This window comes from Carassius carassius, chromosome 31 (genome assembly GCF_963082965.1).
Source record: "Carassius carassius chromosome 31, fCarCar2.1, whole genome shotgun sequence".
Taxonomy (NCBI): Eukaryota; Metazoa; Chordata; class Actinopteri; order Cypriniformes; family Cyprinidae; genus Carassius; species Carassius carassius.
In genome coordinates, this window is record NC_081785.1 from 2,132,456 (window position 1) to 2,156,551 (window position 24,096).

The following is a 24,096-nucleotide window of genomic DNA, read 5'->3' on the forward strand; positions in this document are numbered from 1 at the left end:
CTCTGGATTTACATGAGTGAACGGCCTCTTATCTGTTCCAGCATTCGAGTGAAACATGAATAGACCTTTAGTAATTAATGAACTTCTCAGCAAAACAGAAACTAACAAACATGATTCCCATGAGGCTGAGCGATGACAGGAAGTAGTCAAATTACCAAGACATAAAAATATGAAGTAAAATACGGTTTATACTTACACTTTGTAAACAAGAATTATAGGCCGATGAAAATCTGGAGATCTCAAAAAGATCTTGAACATTTCCACTAGGAAAACTCACGTCTCTAAATGCTCTTCCTCCAGGATGGTCTGCACGGGCAGGTAGCCGAGCCGAGGGTGTTTGGTGAAGTACTTCTTTGAGCGGAACTTGTTTTTCAGCACCTTGGTGAAGTCACGCACATCTTCTCCTGAGGTGGTCTGTAACAGAGAGGCTGTAGGGAAATGTTCTGTTGTGCATGAAGAATTACAGTGGCAGGAGGTGAAGTGTTTAGGCTTGAAAAAAATCTGAAGAAAAAAAATCCTAACAAAATAAAATATTCATGCACCTGGACACACCCCCACGATAAAGTAGATATGTAATATTATTATATTATTATATTCAAATTAAATATATATATATATATATATATATATAGTTATTAATTGTAATTATAATATTTATTAATAATAATAAAAAATACTTTATAAAACAATATCTAAAAAATGTATAAAAATGAATGAATAAAAGATTTCCCACATTATTTAGGGTGCACTATTCACTTCCTAATTTGTGAAGCATTCGCCACTATGAAAACACAACCAAACACAAGCGTCTTCCAGATGCTCACAGGTGTGCAGTACTCCACCATTGGATAGCTGAGATGATAGTCCTTGGAAATCCTTCCCGAGAAGAAACATGTCTGACACACGTTGTAGTTGAAGTGTTTCAGACTTCGATACCTACAGGATTAACAGATGTTTAACACTCCAACAGCTGTGCACTTTGCCACCCTGACACTAAAAAGAATCAACACTGAACTAATATGAGTTGATCAATAATTCTATTGTCTTCTGAAGAGCTGCTTATACCTTCTTTTGAATTGGTTTCATAATTTAGGAATTATGGCAACATTGATTTTTCTATTTTCCTGTTGTTTACTGTGAAGCTTCTCTGAAACAATCTGTATTGTATGAAGTGCAATATCATTAAATGTGACTTGACTTTTATGACACTGTCCACACAAATAAGATACACATTGATGAACCATTACTTAATTTTTTAAAACAAATGCATAAATATCATGTTCTCAGAACTGTTAGATAAGATATGCATGACATCTCAGTTTAAGGGAAAAATTGCATGGTTGTTGTTGTAATTTATTGATTTATTTATTTTAATAGTATATTTTGTTATAGAATGGTATATTTCAACACAGTTTATATATCTAATTATGTTTATTGTAAAAAAATAAAAAAATAAATCACAAATTTCAGGGTTTTAAAATTATGTTTAGACACATTCCACTGTGTATAATAATAATAAAAGTAAAAATGTTTTTATTATTGTTTTCATTAATAATGTATATAATAATAATAATAATAATAAAGACTTTTACTTTTATTATTATTATTATTATACATATTATTATACATAATTTTAAAACCGTGTAATTTGTGATTTAATAATTTTTTTAACAATGAACATTATGATTAAATATATAAACAGTGCTGACATAAAACTCTAACACAAAATATACCATTAAAAATGAAATAATAAATAACAATAATAACGTTAATAATAATAATAATAATAATAATAAAAGTGATTACTGTTATTTATTATTTCATTTATTTTAATAGTATATATTGTTATAGAATTTTATGTCAACACTGTTTATATATTTAATTATAATGTTCATTGTTAAAAAAAATTTAATCACAAATTTCACGGTTTTAAAATTATGTTTAGACGCATTATATATTATTATATGTTATATTATATATTTTACTGTATAATTTAATAATAATAATAATAGCTATTAATAGCTAAAACGCTATTTTGAGGTAGACAAATACCACTGTCTGAAGATTGCGCACCCTCTTTTGCTGAAGAAAATGAAATTTTAAGAGCTACTTCACTTTATTTACCTGAAGCCCACCATGGGACACTCCTTACAGATGTTGCATTTGGCCTGATGTTTGGCGGTTTCTGCAGAGGCGACTCTATGAAGGACGGGCAACCAGACCATTGACTGCGGCTCCAAATGCATCCAGTCCACAAACTGCTGTACCTCAATGACATCATCACGGCCCACCTGAACCCCAGACGACAGACAAACCATTCATTCATAACCACAATGCACTGCACGACAAACTGTAATGGAGCCGTCTGAGTCTAAAAGCACTCAGATGGTCTATTTATCATTTTACAAGCGTATTCAACTACACTCCAAAAACTATAATATCCCATCACAACCTTATTAGCCCGAGGGCAAGGGATCCATTAGCAACTTTGAATTGAAGCAAATGGGCCCAATTGTGATTATTTGTGTCTCCCCGTGACATTAAAACTGCTACAACTGTTATGCATCAATTACAGCGGGCCAGTTAAGGCAGGACTATCAAGAGTCTTTCATTACATGCAACATTAAATAAAAAGAGTTACACTGTGACCCAAGTAGAACAGTGAAGTATTGGAGGCTCCATCCAGGACGGCTTTCAGGAGAGCTGAAGGGATTCATAAATACTCCATTATACCAGCGGATGTGGTTCACATCATAAAGCACTCCATCATGTGATATTATGGGAACGCGTGCACACAAATCAAGTGGATCTCATTTAAATATCTCTCGGTAGCTTGTGCGTCAGCTTTCGAATCGAGCGCTAAGCGTCTGAACGTGGCAATGTAAATCCCCTGACAGGCCTGCCATTCTTATAACTGAGCTCATCATTTATTTATATGTCAAAACTCAGTCAAGTGTAATGATGAGCCCCTATCCCCAAATAAACAAATCTGAGCATGCGTTCAGCAGCGTCCTTTAGGAATACATAATGTCTCACACACCTGAATTATGTATCATAAAATCCTGTTCATTAAATTGCATGTAAGAATTTTTGTTAAACGTTGTCTTTTTTTTTACACTTCATCAGTAAATAAAGTAGTTTGTTCTGGTCATATAATAAGGTCCAATGGAATATATATTATATGTAATATATAATATATAATATATATATATATATATATTGTGCCGATGTTTCTTGGCCTTGTAAGAATCTGATTTTTAAGTGCATGCTTTTGAAAATGTTTGATTTTAAAATGTTGATATTTAAAATTCTCAGCAAGCTTGTCAAATAAATCTATTATAACATTTTGCTAATTGAAATAAAGATATAATCAAATTAAATGCAAATATTAGACAACAAAAATAAGTTTATGAAATAAGTTTAGGTTGAAGCACTAAAATAACTAACGGGAAATAAATAAAAACTAAAACAGAACTGAATATAAAACTAAAATGGAAATTAAAGTAACTGAAGCCTATATAGTAATGTTTGAAAACTCCACTTTAAAAATGACAAAAGCACATAACAAATTCATTAAAACTGATAACTGAAAATATAAAGCTAATTAAAAAAGAACCCATAATAGTCTATAAAAATATAAAAATAACATTGGTTCTCATAAGACAAATCTGACTAATTCTTCTCCATTAGACCACAGTTTGATTTTTAATAATTTGTCAATTTAAAGAAATAAGTTTAAGTTAAAGCTACAAGTAATTAAAATTAATCAGAACTAAAAATAAAGTAAATTAAACCTCAATAGAAAAAAATACTGCCACAGGACATGCAATGACTTAATATGACAACTGATCATATAAAAATAAAAGCTAATTCAAATTCAAAATCTAAATAAAACTAAATCTAAATAAATAGAAAAATCTGACTCTTCAGTCTCCGTTTGACCTCGATTTAATCTCAGTGCCAAGCAACTTGCTGAAATATATTCAAGTTGGATCACTTAAATGACTAGCTATAATTAAATAAAACAAACCAAAACTAGAATTAACAAAACAAAAGAACAAAAAAATTAAAAAAAAAAATGCTAAAATTAAAAGGATAGCTGAAAAAAAGCTTATTCAAAATATGAATAAAACTATAAATAATGCTGAAATAATACTAGTTGTCAGGATACTCACAGGTCTTAATTTGACCTGGTCCAAAGATATGAAGAGAGAGATCTCATTATCTAGTGTTTTAGCCTACAGTGGTGTTAACTCACATATTGAAAGCAGCTCCGGACACTGGGCTCCATGTTACCCCCTCCGAACGCTGCGGCCTCCCCGAGATGGTGTGGGATCTGGATGCTGTTGTGTAGCAGTAACGCCAGCTGTCTCTGGTTACAGACGCCTGCAGCGCCGGCCACCTCAGCGAACAGATCTGTTGAGGACAGCAGCAGCGAAACACAAAGAACATCACAGGATATGATTTTAGACTTAAGATCTGATTCATACATGTCCTTGTAGGAGCCCCAGCAAGGACAGTGTTGCATTCAATTCCCAGTAGGTCTGAGTCACTGAGATCAAAGTTTGCAGTGAAACTGTGCACAGACATTAAAGAGAAGGAAAGAAGCCAAGGTTTCCCAACATAATTTAATTCATTTCTAAATTGAGGGCAGGATAGACTATTTTATGCCACATTTATTCAGTATCAAAGCACTTGCATTTGTACTTATCCTTTAGAGGTCCTTTTGAAAGAGAAAACAAGCCGATCTTCATGGACAACGCTTGAACTTTTCCACTTCTGTCACTAATAAAAAAATAAATAAAAAAGTGAGAAAGTGATGTGTGGCCAAGTATCAATTCAATCTGAACAGGCGTTTTTGATATTAAAATACTTTTCTATGCCATTTATTTTGCCGTTTGCTTTAAAAACATTTGTTGCAAACAAAACTGGGATGTTAGTTGCAGCGATAAACACACTGAATTCTGGCTCAACCTTCTGGCTACACTTATGCAATGATTAAATTGCTTATTTTATATTATCTTGAGGAATAACACTGTATGTCTTTACTAATCAGTTTTGTGTCAGCTTGTCCTCTTGGCAATAATAGAAATATTGCTTTAGGCCTGCAAAAGAAATTAACAAAAAGCATTACATCAAATATGTATGAGAACAACTATTAGAGAGGAGACTGAATGGAATAGTTTAGAGGTCATGAGACATACATTTAGTGGCACTAAAAAGCATTGGAAAATTTATTCAGATTTAAAACTGTATATATCATCATCGCATTATATAAAATATTAGATATAAAAAATATAAAAAACTTTTATTGGATATAAAAAATATAAAGATATAAGTTTTGTTTGCCCTATGGACAAAACTGTGACAAAAAGTGTCGTTTTTTTAAAAAGTATATCTTTTGTTTTATCATTTTAAAGCAATTTTTTGTGTGTGATTATGCTGGGAAATAAATGCCACTTTCTTTCTTTCAATTTTATTTGATAAATGACAAATATTTAGTTATTGGATGCATTAATACAGTTTTAAGTGTTACCTAGTAGGAATAGTTTACCCAATCAATTAAAATTTGTTGAAAATGTATTTACCCTCGGCCCACCCGAGATGTAAATGAGTTTGTTTCTTCATTTGGAGAAATTTAGCATTACATCACTCGCTCACCAATTTCCCCCTTTGAAGTAAATGGGTGCTGTCAGAATGGGAGTCCATTTGTTTATTACATTTGTTTTTTAATTTGTTTATTAAACATGCATCTTTTTCTCACAAGACTGGACCAGAGAGGTGTGGATTACTTGTGGATTGTTGTGATGTTTTTATCAGATGTTTGAACTCTCATTCTGACGGCACCCATTCACTGCAGTGCATCCACTGGTGAGTAATGTTAAATTACTCAAAATTTGTTCCGAAAAATAAAAAAATCATCAACATCTAGGATGGTCTGAGGGTGAGAATTTAAAAAAAAAAAAAAAATTCATTTTAGGTGACCTATTCCTTTAAGTGTCTAAATATGTTTAAGGGCCACTGTATTAAAGATTAAACCCATACAGACCTGTCATAGACTTTAAGCAACCAGTTGAGACACAGATCCACACACAGAGGCACATTAACCAGATCCGGATGCATCTGCTGAAGTTCACGGTAGATTGTGCAGAGACAGTTTATGATGCCTGGAATCTCCAGTAGCTGTCCATTATGCACGAGTTTGTGTTGATCAAACACACTCTGGGCGATGCTGAGCTCCAAAAGGTCCACTGAAACAGACAGACAGATTTTCATCTGCACTCATTTCTGCCTCCACAATGAATTCCATTCAGCGTGTTTTAATGAAAGTCACCGGAGCGTAACTCATCCGTTGCTGTGTAATGAAAATGCCTTAATGGAAAGGCAGCAAAAAATTATATTTCTTATCAGCATTCATCAGATTTGCAACCAATTATACATTTCAACAACTACTCTTTCTCAACATTACCCACATCCGAAGATATGAAGCAAAAATCAGCTGCTGTTACCAAAAACACCATCCGGCTAACCTGACTGAAGGCTATTTCTGCACAGCTTGAACTGTACTAATGCTGTCAGCGGGTGGCTTTCTGGCTCTAATGCTCTCAAAACTCCAGCTGCAGATCAAAGACTCCTAGTTAGACAACCAGAAACGTCCTGACAAAATTAGCAGATAGAGCTCAAGATTGCTTGAGTTAAAATTGCCTTTGTCTTCTGCAATAATCTGTTTACTTCCAAAAGTCATTTCAAGTGAGAAGTGATGAAGGGTTTTTCCACATTGACAGTAATTAGCAATGCACTGATAAATGTCCACACAAATATGATATTTAGTACAAAATCCCCAACAGAAGAACCATTGAACTGTTTTTATCAGGAAAGTAAAAGTTATCACTCACAGCAGAGGGCTTTCTGTAGCCGGCGGCTCTTCATCGCTGTGCGGTAAGCAGAGAAACGCACATGGCTCAGATCAGCTGCATATCGAGGGTAAAACATGAAGGCTGGATGTAAATATTACTAGTAAGAAAAGTTCAAATAATGAGGAAAATTTAAGAAAGCATGCATATTGCACATTTTGTATGTTTAGTGAAATACACAGAGAGAAAGACAGAACACTTGACAATGATTGACTGGAACAAGAACAAACCCATTGACTGAAATAGCTGTGTCATCTCTGGATGATCCCACGAGGTGGTCTGCTCCTCATGACTGAAAGATAATTAATATTAATTAAACATCAGTTCACCTTAATGGAAAATGTATTTTGGTGTCTGTTAAGTGCATGAAAGATTTGGAGACACACTTATTTGAAGGAGATTTTTTTTATATATAAGAAATCAGTCCTTTTATTCTGTGAGGATGCATTTGATTGATCTAAAGTGACATTAAAGACATTTAAAATGCTGAAAAAAAATTCAAACAAATGCTGGGTGGTACAACTGGTCTCATCATTTGTAATAACAATAATCAGCATACTAGAATGATTTCTGAAGGAAATTATTGTTATACATTTTAGTAAGGGTGACTGCAAATAGATGAAAATTTGTTGGATGACTTCATTCTGATGCAAAACTGAGCACATGGGAAATCACACGAAGTGCATGATGTGTCATAGCAGAGATGAGAGCGTATGAAACAAAACTCACTTGATATAATAAGGGACGCCGTTATGAAAAACAGCTCTTTGCCAAGGGAACTGAACGGAAACTGGTTGGGAGACAGAAGGTTTCAAAGATAAAGTCATGACATTTGAATAACTTTCACCCAACAAAGTTTTTTTTTGTATAGTGGAACAAATAAAAAATATTTGTGACAAATCAGAGTTTCCCCACTTTTTGACCAGTGATTTTTCAGAACTTTTTCAGCTGACTGAATACATATTTTTTAATGGGAAATTGCTCTCCAAAAGAGCCATTTCTATCCAATTAAATAATTCAAAGTTGAGTATAACTAAACAAATGTACATTACCATTCAAAGGCTTGGGATTTTGTATTGTTTTTTAAGTAAATTTCTTATGTTCATTTATTTGATCAAAAATAAAGTAGAAATGATTGCATTTGGAAATATTATTAGAAATTAAAGTATGTTTTAAAATGTAATTTATTCCTGTAATCAAAGCTGTATTTTCAGCATCATTACTCCAGTTTTCAGAGTCACGTGATCCTTCAGAAATCATTCTGATATGCTGATTTGCTGCTCAAGAAACATTTCTGAGTATTATCAAAGCTGACAATTGTTGTACTGCTTAACATTTTTGTGTAAAACACGATAATTATTTTTCTTCTATGAATAGAAAAGAACAGCATTTATTTGAAATTGAAATCTTTAGAAACATTAAAAATGTCTTTACTGTCAATTTTATTGCGTCCTTGCTGAGAGAAAAATCTAACGACCCCAAACATTTGAACGGCAGTGTATTCACTACAGAAATTATTAAGTTACTTTTAATAAATTCACAGGGCTAAAAATCACCATTTTTGAAAATTATAAAGATTTTCTATGACTATGGGAATACTGATGAATGCATAAAAAACATGTCTAACTTACCAGACAAGAAGTCATGGGAGAAATCTCTCTTATCTGTTTGAGAGCATTGCAACTGCTGGTGCTGATTACCCACAATCCCCTGATAAGATTTTGAAAAAGAAAAATATTCTCAAACAATCAAGATTATGACTACACCAGATGGCAAGATAGAAAATGATGCCTAACATCTTACTGTGCTATCAGACCATAATGCACTGATCGAAACAGACCCCTCCAATGGAGACATAATGATAGCTCAGATCAGAGGGAAATTACTGTGCTTTAAAGGCTTTTTCATCTTATGAGATGACTAAGCAGGGGGCAGTCTGGAAAAAAATAAAGACATTGTTCTGAGGATATGAGAAAGTAATCGCTGGTACTTCACTTCAGAAATGAACAGATGTTCATTATCCAACACGCCTGCCTTCAAGAGTCTGTGGAGACAAATCTCTGCCAAAATATAATGAGTGCCCTTTTCATCTAGTGTGACAGACAATGCCACATCCCAACAGCACAAATGGTGCAACTCCTTTAGTTACATTAATAAAACTATTACATGAAAACCCAAGATGCTCACTTGGAGTGAAAAATGTTGTTGTTCGCACTCCAAAAATGAGTTGGCAGCAGCCTGTCTGTGGTTTGATGAGGTGTTGGTGAAATAAGGCCCAAGGGCGTCATTGGGCAGGTAGCAGCTTAATTATCTATGTTCTCCAGCTGCCCAGATCGATACGTAGGGTCAATATTTCTGCCCACAGGATCCTCAAAATAACATGACAGTCACACACTCATCAAGCTACGATATAAAGCAGCAATCAAAAACAAACTGGACTCCGTGTGGTTTCAGTGATCCTAATGCATGATTAAAAATAATCGATTCTTCAAAGTCAACGCTGGGGTTTGAAATGCATCTTATGAGCATTTCAGAGTGTGATGCCAGCCGGCTCAAATGATCAGTTACCATGAGTTTGTTTCTTAATTTGGAGTAATTCGGCGTTGGATCACTTGCTCAGCAATGGATACTCTGTAGTGAATGGGTGCCAAACAGCTGATAAAAACATCACAATAATCCACAAGTAATCCACAACACTCCAGTCCATCAGTTAATGTTTAAGTGGAAAGCTGAGTGTAAGAGACAAATCCAACATTAAGGCATTTTAACTTTAAACCTCTAACTTTAAATAACGCTTCCTCCAGTGAAAAAGTCCATCACCTGTTGTCCTCTCACATTAAAGTTATCTTGACCTGTTTTTGTTTGTTGAAGGTGCTTCATCTGTGCATATTTCTCTTCTGATTCAAAGATGAGATGACTTTTCCATATTTTGGATAGAGGAGTCTTATTTTAACCAGAAACAACCGCATGAAGTTGTAAACTTCTTAATGATGAACATGTTTATTACAAACATGCAGTCTTATTTGATGGATTTGAGTGGTGTGGATTACATGTGGATTATTTTGATGTTTTTATCAGCTGTTTGGTCTCTCATTCTGATGGCACCCATTCACTGCAAATGATCAATTGGTGAGCAAGTGATGTTATGTTACATTTCTCAAAATCTGTTCAGATGAAGAAACAAAGTCATCTACATCTTGGATAACCTGAGGGTGATTAAATGATTACTTTCATATGAGTATATTTATTTGCATTTAGCATTATCAAGGATGCATAGATCTTAAAGAGTCTGCAATGTTTTTTCAGACAGTGTTACTGCACATCTCAAAGTTTAGCCAATGAAACTCCATCTTGACCCTGATGTTTGATGTTGTATGAGCTATAGTCTGATGGCCTTGTGTGCATGCAGTCCTTTACCTAATCTGACCTGTAGTAACCGTTCAATCAAACAGATGAATTTACTCACATGAGACGGCTTGCTGACATATTTATTGAAATGCCCTTGCACAGTCTGATCTTTCACTGGATCTGCCTTATTCTATTCAAGGCTAAAATTACAAAGAAAACTTCATATTTGATCATCACATGAGACATGAGGGATGAGCTATCTGTCACATATCAAAGTGCATAATGCAGTTTTAAGTCTGTGGAGGTCAAACTGGAAAAAAGTGAAGACTAGAGAGTGAACTCACTGATATCTGTAGTACAAGAGTACATTTTCTCTCTTCTCTCAATGGTATAGTAACTTTTAATATTCTCAAATAGATGCTTATTATATACCTAATTGTTGAGCAGTAAAGCATGTCTTAAAAAACATATAATAACAGAGTTTAAAATAGAGCAAAATTCCTAAAAACAAAACAAAAAACACAAAATCTGTCTTATATGTTTAAGCTTAAATTGAAATCAGGCATTACAAATTTTGAAGAACAATTGTGAAACGAGAAATAGGAAAACTATATGCTACTCATTCAGAAAAAAATAATGATAAAATTAACAATGAAAATTAATTTGTTCATTTTTAATTACTGATTATTTCTAAATGTAGATTTCAATATCTATTTACTAATACAAAATATTTATTGGACCAGATTAAGATTAATACAGTATGAAATGGATTGCTCATTATTAGTAGGTTTAAGTAATTGCATTAACTAACGGGGTTTTTTTTTTAACTCACAATATTTTCCACGTTCTCCAGCACACAGTTGGCCATGCTGTGTTCCTCAGAGTGCCAGCTCTCATTCTCCATCTCAGCCAGGCCGAGGTCCAGTTGGTTCATGGCTTGCTGGAGGTCCTGAAGTTTCCCCAGAGCCCAGTCAACCTCGTGCTGCCAGCTGGTGGCCTGAGCACTGAACCGCTCCCAGTGCTGCTGAACCTCGAAGGCCTGGTCCTGAACCACTTGAGCCAGCTGATGAATCTTCTCCTCCTGGACGGTCAACGCTGTAAGTAAAAGGCAGCTTTAGTCAAATGACCTCAAACGAGTCATCATCTCATTTTAAAGTGATTATTTAATCCCTAATGTACAGTAGCATCTTTTTTAGCGATCTGTGGGTTTCTGCATACCATGATGACGTCCTTAACAGCCCATGCACATCGCGGAGACGTATATTTGACATCTGCATTTACATCTGCAAGATGTTTTTTATTTTTTTATTTTGAGTGTTTGCTCATCTGCAATACATCTATAGGAATATTAAAAGTCAAATAGATCTTTAGAAGATGCCTTTAAGAAGCTTATGATTTAAAATGTATGTAAAACTGACGTCTGGAAGATGTCTGTCAGATGTTTGTACACAGCAGATGCATCAGAAAGACAATATACATAAAATGTGACACATGGTGGCATTTTTAATAGAAACAGACAATTGAGGACAAAATCAGACTGACTGGTGAAATCTATCACTGCAACAAAGTGTGTTCAACAGAGGACAACAGAGTTTAATGTATGCTAGCACTCAAAGGTTTAAGGTCAGTAGGATTTATTACCTATTTTAGGACCTTTATTCAGCAAAAATGCATTAAATTTAACAAAAGTAAAAATCCTAAAAAAAAAAAAGATTATATATACATATAACATTGATAATAATAAATATTTTTTCAGCAGCAAATCATCATATTAGAATGATTTCTGAAGTATCATGTGACACTGATGAATGATGATGATGCGGAAAATTCAGTATTGCATCACAGAAAAACATATACTGAAGTAAAAATGGCTATTTTAAATTGTAATAATATTATATATATGTTTTTGATCATATAATGTAACCTTGGTAAGTAAATAAGAGACTTCTTTCATAAACATTAAAAAATCTTACGTTTTGAAAAATTTTGAATGGTAGTGATTGAATGGCTGCTGAAAATGTATATTTTACAATTAATTATAAAAATTTTAAAATAAGATATTACTGACCTCAATTTTTTTTTAAATGGTAGTGTATATACATAAAGAAATGTTGTGCATTTCATGTTGTATAAAACCTTTTTTTTGTTTAAAAAACACAAAACACCTCAAATAAGACCTCTGTAATATGTGAATTATCTCTCCTATGCAGTAATATAATTAATTTTGCTTCTCAGATGTTTCTCCCGAGAAAAACACCCCATAAATCTCACATCTGGCCCCTCCAGAGTTTAAGTAGGAATCTTAACAATGTTTCAAACTGTCTAGAGATTTGCCAAGACATCAAAGCCTGCAATCAAAAGATTTCAACATGAACTCTTTTTTTCTTATCCAATTCTCCCAAGACCAAATTATCTGAGCTTTGCTATATGAGTATGTTGATACTTATATGAAACATAACTGACAATTCCTGTACTATGAAAGAAAACCCGCTATAATAAAATATTCCTCTGGGAGGTATATAGCAGTCTCTTACCTGAAGCCATCTCTATATTGCTCTGGACTTCCATTGTTGTAGGATGAACAGCCAGAGGCAGACATGTCTGATTCATATCCTGTCTCCGTCCAGTCAACTCGCTGTGCAAGGCCTGTGTCGAACAACACATTAAAGATGCAGAGGTGTGACTTTTAAACTAAATCACAGAGATAAAGCTAGACATTCATTACATCTCATTCCAGACAGTTTAGAAGTGGTGAAATTGGAGATATAATTACTCGAAAAAGCAATCAGAAAGCAATGTATAAATCCAACATGAGCTAAGCTGAAAGTGACGAACTGAGAAACAGAATCATTGAACCAGATGGAATATGTTTTGTGGTCAGGAAAACTTTTGATGAACACTGTGTGGTTTTTAACTGTTAAAGCAAGACCAACAAACCACATGCAATAATGAGCCGTAGACTCTAATTAGCATATAAAAATGTATATGTGGAATAAATACAATAAATAACTGTAAAATACTGTTTAATCACCACTATATATAAAAAAACTTTATAATGTTTTTTACTGCTATTATTATGTGAGGTCTGTTTGTCAAGACAGACTTATTGCAACTGATGTAAACAATGCAATGTTTTAATCCAGTAAATTAAAACGGCAACGATAAACAGTGCTGTGCATCTAAAGGACAACAATAATTCAGCAGAGCATTAACAAACAAAATTATATCACAGCTTCTGTTTGAGGAACAGTAATCAAGGGGTTTAATTATTTTGTATTGTATCTTTTTATTAGAGTAGAAAAGTCTATATTATCAAAGGACTGCAAGATGTCTGTTCATGCACAGGAGGAGGTGCTGGGTATAAAGTGGAAGATTTTAAGACATTATGTATAACTATTATGACTACATCACTCAGAATGGACTGTAAGTGTTTAGCTCTCATACTAGTGAGGTTTAATGGTCCTTAAAATTCGAGATGCCTTTCTTAGTTTAACCTGTGAACACACACACACACACACACACACACACACACACACACACTGTGTGACCGTGACTGACCGTGCAGTAGCCTTGTTTCTGCAGTAAAGTATGTACATCTTCTCCCACTGGCCTCTGCCTTGTCAACTCCTCATCCTTCAGCTTTACCCAGAACCAAAGCTCTTCAAGGATGGCTATGAGTCCTGTCCATTTCTCCACGCTGGCCTCGAAACACTCTCTGAAAGAACATGGCAGTTGGAAGGAAAGTTCAGGACATTGGAGGTTTACATTTGTTTATATTGCTGGAAATATTGCACAAACCTTCTCGAGGCTATTTGAAGGTGGTCCAGATCTCCAAACTTATCGAGCTCTTGTGCCATGGTATTCGGGATCTGACCCCCAAGAGCCCTTTTAGGAAGATCAGTCTGAGTATCAACATCTGTCTGAATGTCCTGAGGAGAAATAACAGCATGCAGAAGCTGAAATTGTACCAATTCAAACCAATCTCAAGAGACTCTAAGTGTCCGTCCCTTTGGTCTGTGTGTCCTATAAATAGGACTAAAATGAAGAGAAAATTATTCTGCCTCTATAAGTGTTTAAAGGAATAGTCCACCCATAAATGTACACTTGCTGAAAATTTACTCAGGCCATTCAAGATATAGGTGAGTTTGTTTCTTCATCAGAACAGATTTGGGGAAATTTAGCATTACATTACTCGCCAATGGGTCTTCTGCATTGAATGGGTGCCGTCAGAATGAGAGTCAATATCTTTATTGCATTTGTTTTTAATTTGATAATTAAACATGCAGTTTTCCATTTTACAAGACTGGACTGGATTATTTATGGATTATTGAGATGTTTTTGTCAGCTATTTGGACTCTCATTCTTACGGCACCCATTCACTGCAGAGGATTAATTAGTAAACAAGTAGTGTTAATGCTACATTTCTCCAAATCTCTTCCCATAAAGGAATAATCAACTAACTCAAATTTAGATGGCCTGAATGTTAGTACATTTTTAGCAAATTTTCATTTTTGGGTGAACTATTTCTTTAAAGCAAGGTCACAAAATCTGGAAAATGCATGACTAACAATCAGGTTCCAAAACACATTTGTGGTTGACAGAACACCTACTTACAAAATAAAGTAGGCTATAACCTCAAATTGCACACACCTCACCTGCCTTCAACAGTCTGCTGTAATTCCTACCCATAAAACTTCAATTTATGGTGACAGTTTCCTTAAAGCCTCCAAAGACATAATGAATGATTGGTTTATATCAGAAAAATGTAGCTCTCTTTGGGTCAAAGTGATGCTATACAGCCAAGGAAAGTCATTATGCTAGATGGATGCTTTGCTTATTATGCTGAAATGCATTAATATGTGTTCTGCTAACAAGAGGAGTTGGGAAAGATGAAGGAAAATGACACTCATCATAATTGTTACTACTAACAATGCTAAAAACATGAAATAGCTTGATCAGATTTATTACAATTTTGTGTGCATGCCTTAATGAGGTACAAATGTCTAACCCTTATCAGACTGCGATTTCCAGTGTCAACATTTTCATATTAGAGCATTCACCAAGTTATTTATAAGTACAATGGCACAGCAAATGACGGATTTCCGAGCAATATGATGTGAAATGAATGAACTGGAATCTTCCCTTCGATCACTTTTGTGCTTGGATCAAAACATAAAAGACTCTTCCTGGTGTTAGGACAATAAACTGAACAACTCCATTACATATTGTATGTGGAAAGTTAATTCATTAATAGAACTGTAAACATCCTTGGTTAATATTTGAAAGCTGATAATGTATTACCTTCGATCCACAGTGTAATCCAACCTACTCCTAAACCCAATCCTAATCCTAAACCTACCCTCACTACAGCAATATTCTTTTAGTAAGATAACCTCTTATATATCAAAAGCTCAAGTAAATGTTGATTTCTCAATTCATGACCCCTTTAACAGGCAAGAGAGTTCAAGCAGTTTAAGAGACAACTTATTTATTTTATTTTTCATCCTTAATCCATTTTATTCCAAATAGAGACTACACTATAAGGCTCAATTAAAATGTTTGTAAAAGCCTACAAAATGCTTTTAGAGATGTACCTAATAAATATAACAAATCCTTAGTCTTTCCAAAGAGTCGTGAAACTTGGCATCTTTGAGATAAGCAATAAAGCTTGCTTTTAGTCAGAGAAATCAGAGACTGGCACACTTGTGGTGAGGAAGACATTAAGAAGAAGTTTATAAATGTCTATGCATTAATATTCTTGCTGTCTCAAAGACATGGTGCCAGCTGCAAGTTTGCATAATACAATATCTCTCTGTGAACAACAGTCTTCTTGAAACCGTAGAAGAAAAGACTCTGCAAGTGCAAGTGGGACCAGGATGGCAGAGGGGTTAAGGCATTGGTCTTAAGATCCACTGGACAAATGTCCTCATGGGTTTGAACAGTTTTCAATGAAATTAAGTAATCTTCTCTGTGAAGTATAGTGAGAAGTAATGCTGGGTTGTTGTGATGAGATAGCATTATGAGAAACAGTGCTGACTTATCAGTGTTGTTCAGAGGAGCCAAACATGTATATATATATAATGTGACCAATGCACTCACTTCTGTGTTATTGATAAGACTTCAAATCGGGGTGTCAAAATCCAGTTCGGAGCCCTGCAGAGTATAGATTAAATCCTAATCAAACACACTTGATCCAACTTATAAAGTCATTCAGGCTTATTTGAAAACTATGTGGTATGTGTATTAGAGCAGGACTGGAACAAAACTCTGTGTGGCTCAGGTCCTGCAGGACAACCCTGCTTCAGATAGTAAGCGATCAAAACGGTCAGCATAGGTTCCAACTGAAATACAAAATTAATTATCTAAATATTTCATTATTTAATTGATGAAATACATTTTAAAAATGCCGTGTGAAGATAACACGATGTACACTTTTTACTAATATGCACCTTTATGCTACCAATATGGACTCTTTAGGTACAAAGGTTTGCCTTTTGAAAATGTACCGACCCAGTGACAACTTTTGTACCTTTTTTTTCTGAGAGTGTATTGTTCAGAGTAGCCAAACATGTATATAATGTCACTGATGCACTAATCTCTGTGTAATTGATGAGACTGCAGACTACAGGGGTGTCAAACTTGATTCCTGCTGGGCCAGAGCACTACAGAGTTTACATTCAACCCATAATCAAACACTGATTCAAGTAATCAAGTCCTTCAACTGGATCTAGAGCTGTAACCAGAATGGCCGAGTGGTTAAGGTGTTGCACTTAAGATCCAGTGGACAAAAGTCCTCGTGGGTTCAAACCCCACTCCTGGTAGAAACCTGGCTTTTCAAAGAGATTAAATTAAAGTTTGAAATGCAAATTTCTGTATAATACATGAAAAAATACAATACCTGTTTAGAGAATAAACAACTGTGGCTTTCTGGACAAGGTTCCAGATGAAGTCAATCAATGAACTATAAAAGTTCCTTCTGCTTGCAATATCATTGAACTTTAAATCTGGGTTAATGCACTTTTTTAATTTCTTGTGATGCTACCGAACCCTCTAAAAGACTGAGAATCTGAGAGCCAAAATGCACACACATTCATCAACAGATCTGAATAAAATTTACATTCATATAAACAAAGTAGTTTAATACAAACACTCTTTACCTTGCACAATTTCTGATAACGGGGTGACGTGACAGCCATTCTTTGGATGTGTTGTAGAAAAAGCATCACTTTCTGCAGTGAAGATCTCACCATAGCCATTATCTTCAGACTGCTGGGCTTGTTTAAGATTCTCATCCTAAAGGATTTCCACTCCTGATGTTTGCACAGTTAGCACATAATCTCGGCTTTGAACGTGTATCCAAATACCCCTACAGCATGTCCAACAACTTAAGAGGTCATTTGCAAGTGTGAACTACAGAAACCGCCTCTCCAAAGCAGCAAACAAAGCCAGCACAAAGATCCAACTCAAGAGATGTCCTGTCTTCAGGCTTCTGCTTTAATCTTCAAAGGGAGACTGAACAATGAAGAGAGGAGTGCTTCAGAACCATGAAGATTGAAAGTTGGACTACGGTGCAAAAGCTTGTTTCCTTGTCAGCAAAAATTCCCTGTCTGGATGAGAAGATGCTGAGCGAGAGAATGAGAGTCTGAGTGAGTGGCAGAGAGAGAGAGAGAGAGAGAGAGAGAGAGAGAGAGATTTGGGGAGTGTGCAGCAACAAGACTGTTTTATACAATAAGGACCATTAGCCTTATACAGTCAAAATGCAATATTTTCCATTGCAAAATGTATTAAATAAAAAGATGTGTGATTTCAGAACATCTTAGCATTTAGTTTGTCATATTTTTCACAAAGTAAGATTAAATTCTGATAGCTTATAATGTAAATCAATAAGATCTTTAACAGTAGCAATCAACTTACATACTGTACATATCAGTTGCCACTGTATATATCCAAATAATTTGTCTTAGTAAGATGTCATTTAAATGCTTAGTTTTATGATCAAAACTCTGTTTTCATTGTGGGGGCAAAATATTATATATAATGCATATACATAGTATAATGCAATGCCAATTGAAATGAACAAAAGCCTGATTTACTAACAATATAAAGTTTATTCTTACATTTTCTTAAAAAAAATGACAGTTGATGTTTTTAGAATGTCACTAAAAAGCCTTTTCCTTGTAAAAAAAAACAACAACAACAAAAAAACAACAACAATTAAGTTGTTTTAAGAACCAATGGACAAATGTCCTTGTGGCTTCAAACCCCACTCCTGGTAAAACACACAAGTGTTTGAAATGCATTTGTATCATGTTTATAGGCATGACTGTCAATGATCAGGTTTCTGAGAAGTAATCCTGAAACAAACTAAAATAACAAGATTATAATATCAATTCCACTAAAATGCCAAAATAATTATTCCCAGCTTTTTGCAATAATTTGTTTTGCTAAATAATTACACATTTTTGCAGAGAGAACACTTCAAACGTGTTTTATTATCAAAAGCTACTAGAGCATGTTTGTTTACATACCAACAGTTAAGTTATTGCCATATCTTACACCAATTATAATTTATTCAGTTGCTTACAATATGTAGTCCAGTTACTTGAGTTTCGTGTAAGACGTGACTCTCTTGAGACAAAAAAATACAATGCTGACATCTAGTGGTATAACATTGCAACACATTTCCACTGTTGTGAATGTGACTGTCAATAGAGGGCTCTAAAAGATTGTAAATAATATTTCAATTCTTTATTTTTCTCATTCCGTGCATTTGTAACTCGCTCATTATATAGAAATACGGGACGAAGGCATTCATAAATACAGGTGCATTCGTGCTATTGGCCTCTCATACATGGATGCAGAGCCAACTGTAGTTACAAAGTGAATTACAATATCTTGTAGGCCTCATCACATCACATGCAAAATCCACAGAAGAAAGATTAAAATATTTTCTTTTAACAGACTTTAGACTGTTTAAGAAAATTTTAAATGTATTGATCTGAACAACAAATTTACTCCTTATTGTTGCGGCTCATTGCTCAAGGGGCTCAGCTCAGTCATGGCATTGAGGGTGAAGAAGAGCACTGGTTATTCACGATTCACACTGGACCGGAGATTTGAACCCACAACCTTTGGGTTACAAATCCAACTCTCTATCCATTAGGCAATGACTGACCCAAAAGCCACAACTCTGGTGGGACACACTTAGTTAATACATAATATAGCTTCTTAAACAGTCTAAGCCCAATTTACACTTCTTGCTGTGAAAATCAACCAAATGCAAATGCATAAAATTATAAATTTTCAATGGAGGATTATTATAGTTTAAACTTCCTAATTGTGCTCTTAATTCTTTTTCAGAAATATCAAAAAGCCTCAAGACAAGAATGTAAAACTTTTGACCCCAAATACACCACTAGAAACCACTCTAAAAGACACACATCATAACTACTTAGTTTGAAGAAAGGCTTTTTTTTTTAAAATAAGAATCTGTTTTGGTAGATGTGGTTATTAAAAACAATTGGAGGCCAACTGACCCTGACAATAACCAGGATGGCTGAGCTGTAAAGGTATTGAACTCGAGATCCCATGGACAAATATCTACATGGGTTCAAACCCCACTCCTGGTAAAACACACAAGTATTTGAAATGCTTTTGTAGGTGGTAGGACTTCCTAATATTTAAACTCTATTCATTATATACTAGTGCTGTCAAACGATTAATCACATCCAAAATAAAGGTTTTTGTTTACATAATATGTGTGTATACTGTGTATATTTATTATTTATATATAAATAACAACAAATGCACGTATAGATTTAAGATAAATATGTTATGTTTAAATATATAAGAATATAAATATATAAAAACATGTAAATATTTTCAAAATATTTACTGTATGTGTGTATTTATATATACACATAATAAATATACACAGTTCACATACATATATTATGTGAACAAAAACTTTTCTTTTGGATGCAATTAATCGCAATTAATCATTTGACAGCAATACTATCTACATGTTTCACTTGAGGAGAAAATGTAGATATGCAGCCAACAGATAAAAAAGTGACTAAGCAGCTTAGTAAATTATTATGCTTGGTTAATGCATTAACCCCATGGGGGAAACCATCCAGAGACCCAGACGGCTGGTGAGTGGTAAAGGTGTTGGACTTGATCCAAACATTGTTGTGGGTTCAAACCCCTCCTGGAAAACCTGAAAGAGATTTAAAAGCATTATTCTTGACTTAAACCCTTTGCATGTAAATGTGTTTCTCAAAAGACATCGATTTCTCACACTATTTATGATGAAAATGCAACAATGTACAGAAAGGAAAAACAGTTCTCAGTTTCTGTTCAAATAAATAAGACTGCAGGGTTTTGTATTCAAACCACTTTTACACAATATTTTTTTGCCAGTCATATTGCAGAAGTAACGTTCAAACTTGGGAAACCTTCACTAATGCAATACTATGTATTTCACAAATTTCCAATGAGGAACACTACATGCACGATATGGTGATCAAACAAAAGTAAATGCATTAAAAGATAAAAATATTTATTAAATTAATGCAACAAACCATACATACACAAATGTACCTTAAAGCAGTAGATTCATCAGTAAAACATGTTTCTGTATAATATTTGCTTGTGCACTGTACATGGGCGTAAAACACTTCTTACTTGCAGTTTCCTTTTTAATATCTTTTACACATCAAGTCAATGTCCTGCGACTTTCTAGCAGTGAGATTGCAGTATCACTTCAGCTCACTTGCATTGCAGCTCCTGTGGTTTACAAGCAGACAATATTTTTTCACAATAACAACCATCAAGCGCAGGCACTGGGCATTGGTTGGTCTCTTCAGAGCACATCACATGACATGGTTAACACTAGCATGCAAGACTGTTGTTTGTTTAATATGCTATGGCTTATGTGAAATGGAAGGCGGCAACACTGAGTTCATTTATTGCAACATGGAAAACAGCAACAGAAGAGCTGTCGACAAGGGTTTTTCTTCTTATATCTGACAGCTTCCCCTATCTTAGCTGTGGCTTTGGCCACAAAGTCTTGGGTGGCATGTACATTGGCCTCAATGTTGTTCACCATGAGTCCTTGTTCCTCCACTAGTAAGGCCAGCTGGAAAAACAGATCATGGATGTCTCTGATGCGACTCTCTAACTCCAAAAGCTCCTTATGGCGATTCTCGATCTCATTGAGCGCTGAGCGTGCAGTTCGCCCATCTGTGAGCAAGTCGTCAGAGAACACGTTCCACTTGCCTGTCTCGATCATTTCTTCGATTTGATCTCCAGTCACTTCTTTACCCATGATCTCTGCTTGCCTTTGGATGCGAGTCTTGCAGTTGTCCCGCTGCACCATTTCAGCACTGTTGTACTCATTCATGGCCTCATGAAAAGAACCCGTTATAGAGATGAACTGGCCGCGTACCATGCGTGTCAAAGCTGAATGAGCTCCGTGTTTCTTCTCCAAATCTTTACAAAGTGCATCCATCTTCTGTATCCGAGCATACAGTTTCTCCCCTTTAGTTTTGATGTTGCGTGCGATCGAGTTCGAGTCACGTTTGATGCTGCTCATGCGTCTGACGGAGGTGAGAAAGCGCGTGTTCTGCTTGCCCAGTTTTTTCACCTCCACGCGGAGTTGGGTGATTTCTTTCTGGATAGACTGGGCTTCTCTAAGAACGTCCTCCATGATGTCCTCGCCCTCGAACACCACCGCATGCTGTTCAAATTCACAGCTGTCCACATCCTCTCCGCTGTCTACTTGGTCTTCCTCTCTGTGCTCTTTGGTGGGAACATCTCCCAGTTCAACCAGCCTGTCTCTCATCTTTCCTGGCGAATAAAGATTAAACCAGAGGGAAATTCAGTTTGAATACACACATGACAGGCTTTGAGATCTTTACTGCATCATGCAGACAAATACAATCAATGTACAATCAGACACTGTTCGCAATATAGGCCTGAAAACCTCTCATTGATGGTTTTCAGTACCATTCGCCATGAAAATAGCCTGAATTAAATATAAGAGCAGAAGTATCTATCTATCATTTAGTTGGTCACCACAATGGCAACAGTGATGCTGCACAAATCCCACCCCATGGGTCACCAACAAATAAAAAGGGTGGGGACTTTCCTTAAGTCCTCGGTTGAACACCATGAGGCAATAAAAGCAAATACATGATTAAGTGCTTAAATCTAAAGTCCTGGAGTAACCCTGAAACAACATACAGAACTATTAAATATTGCTATGCAATCACATTATAATTGCTGTTAATAATGTTCATCGTCTGGTTGACTACGTCTTGTATGATTTTTTCTGAAAATTCCTGTCATATGCACATAAACTGACAATCACCACTTATAAGCTACTACTAAATATTGTAGAAACTTAATTTTCTATAAAGTTGCTTTGTAATGATTTGTATCGTAAAAAGCGCTATACAAATAAACTTGAATTGAATTGAATTGAATGGAGTAAACGCATTATGGTCTCATTCACGAGCAACAGCAACACAAGTGCAACTGATCTAAGATCGTCTAGTCTTTTCCCGGATGTAAAGTCAACATTGATGCATTACATCGGTGCACAATGTAGCTACATATAAAAAGCGTTATAATGTGAGCAAGTTCAATCACAGAAATAAACGCTGACTGTATCCCAGTTTGATATTGCGAACAATTATTCAGTTTCTCGATTTAGGTGAAGAAAAAAAAAATAACTGCATGAGCATCTTCATTTTCACTTCCTTAAGAAATAAAAAAAAAAAGTCTAGAAATCATCATAATTTAGTCTAATTTGAATAAAACAGAAGAACAATTTTTAAAGAGACTCCGCAATCATACTGTAATTTATTTCCTCGTTCAGGCGAACGCAGGAGTAACTTAAGCGTTTGATTTAACGTTTCGCTAAACAACTTCGAGACAAACTTTACGTATGCATCGGATTCAAATGAGTTAATATGATACATAAACTGTCATGTTACCTTATTTCATGTCCCCTCGTTCAGTGCAAACGCTATCAAGGCGAGCTTCTATCGTTTACTAACGCGTCGCGCATCACCTCTCCGGTCACATCGTCGCCGGAAATAACGTTGCAGGCAAATGACAGACTGACTTTAACTGCTGGGAGTTTCCGATAAATTCAAAACTAACTCTCTTGTGTTTAAAATAAAGAGTAACCTTGCAAACATTTACCATAGTAATAGTACAGTTTTATTGTGGTCACCTTTGGAATCTAGAAAAAGCTTATCATAGTAATTTTTCCCCCTTATTAATATATAAATATACACCTTCCTCCAATTATTATCATAAGACTGATGTTTAAAATCCCTTCCCATCATTTAACCTTTTCACCTCACACGTTGCAGTTCACATCGCAGATCCAGTGGCTGATTCTGTAGTGCAAAATCAATCACTTCTATTTTTATCAAGGCAGTTAAATAAAAATCAGTTTATAACTGTGGCAGTGCTGGAGCCTAACTTGTCATTGCTAATTTAAAAACATAAAAACCTACAGCCACTTTCCAAAAACACAGCAAATTATGCTGCTTTGTTCTTGTCTTTAACCCATGACTGACAATCTATGAGACAAACTATTAATTGGTTCTTAATATACCCCTTAATTCTAAATATTTCGACAGATTCTCTGGTAACAAGATACCCAAAGCAGTTGTCCTCTGAGGTATGTGGGTATAGGCCTATTGATCTATTATGCTTTAAACAATTGACTTTTTAGAGCGGATCTATAGGCCTGGTTAAATCATAACTTAGATACATCAGCCATTCTGTTCACATGACAGGGAATTTTAGAGATATT

General features: G+C 35.0%; 2 protein-coding genes and 1 non-coding gene across 3 annotated transcripts; 1 reads left to right on the forward strand and 2 right to left on the reverse strand.

Moving 5' to 3' along the window:
* Positions 1–168: 168 nt before the first annotated feature.
* LOC132111315 (utrophin-like) lies at positions 169–17,844 on the reverse strand. Its single transcript, XM_059518497.1, has 15 exons — positions 17,420–17,844; positions 14,061–14,191; positions 13,821–13,977; positions 12,797–12,908; positions 11,095–11,357; positions 8,546–8,624; positions 7,644–7,704; positions 7,145–7,206; positions 6,897–6,971; positions 6,050–6,251; positions 4,700–4,785; positions 4,259–4,416; positions 2,125–2,291; positions 825–936; positions 169–414 (listed from the first exon to the last, which is right to left on the reverse strand). Exons 1-15 carry the CDS (start codon positions 17,552–17,554, stop codon positions 274–276), a joined length of 1,941 nt encoding a protein of 646 aa, XP_059374480.1. The 5' UTR covers positions 17,555–17,844; the 3' UTR covers positions 169–273.
* On the forward strand, positions 17,001–17,083 carry trnal-uaa (transfer RNA leucine (anticodon UAA)). Its single transcript has one exon. It is a non-coding gene; the product is annotated as a tRNA-Leu (tRNA).
* A 2,962-nt stretch (positions 17,845–20,806) lies between the features above and the next one.
* Positions 20,807–23,377, reverse strand: LOC132111316 (syntaxin-11-like). The gene is made up of 2 exons (XM_059518498.1): positions 23,264–23,377; positions 20,807–22,112 (listed from the first exon to the last, which is right to left on the reverse strand). The coding sequence occupies exon 2, from the start codon at positions 22,105–22,107 to the stop codon at positions 21,226–21,228; it is 882 nt and encodes a 293-aa protein (XP_059374481.1). The 5' UTR covers positions 22,108–22,112; positions 23,264–23,377; the 3' UTR covers positions 20,807–21,225.
* Positions 23,378–24,096: the final 719 nt, after the last annotated feature.

Excerpts from the sequence above, each read along its gene's own strand:
- LOC132111316 (XM_059518498.1), bottom strand. The coding sequence starts at position 22,107 with ATGAGAGACAGGCTGGTTGAACTGGGAGATGTTCCCACCAAAGAGCAC.
- LOC132111315 (XM_059518497.1), bottom strand. The coding sequence starts at position 17,554 with ATGAGAATCTTAAACAAGCCCAGCAGTCTGAAGATAATGGCTATGGTG. Across the intron at positions 13,978-14,060 it reads CTTCAAATAGCCTCGAGAAG|AGAGTGTTTCGAGGCCAGCG; the intron begins GTTTGTGCAATA and ends ATGTTCTTTCAG. Across the intron at positions 2,292-4,258 it reads TCCGGAGCTGCTTTCAATAT|GTGGGCCGTGATGATGTCAT; the intron begins GTGAGTTAACAC and ends TCTGGGGTTCAG.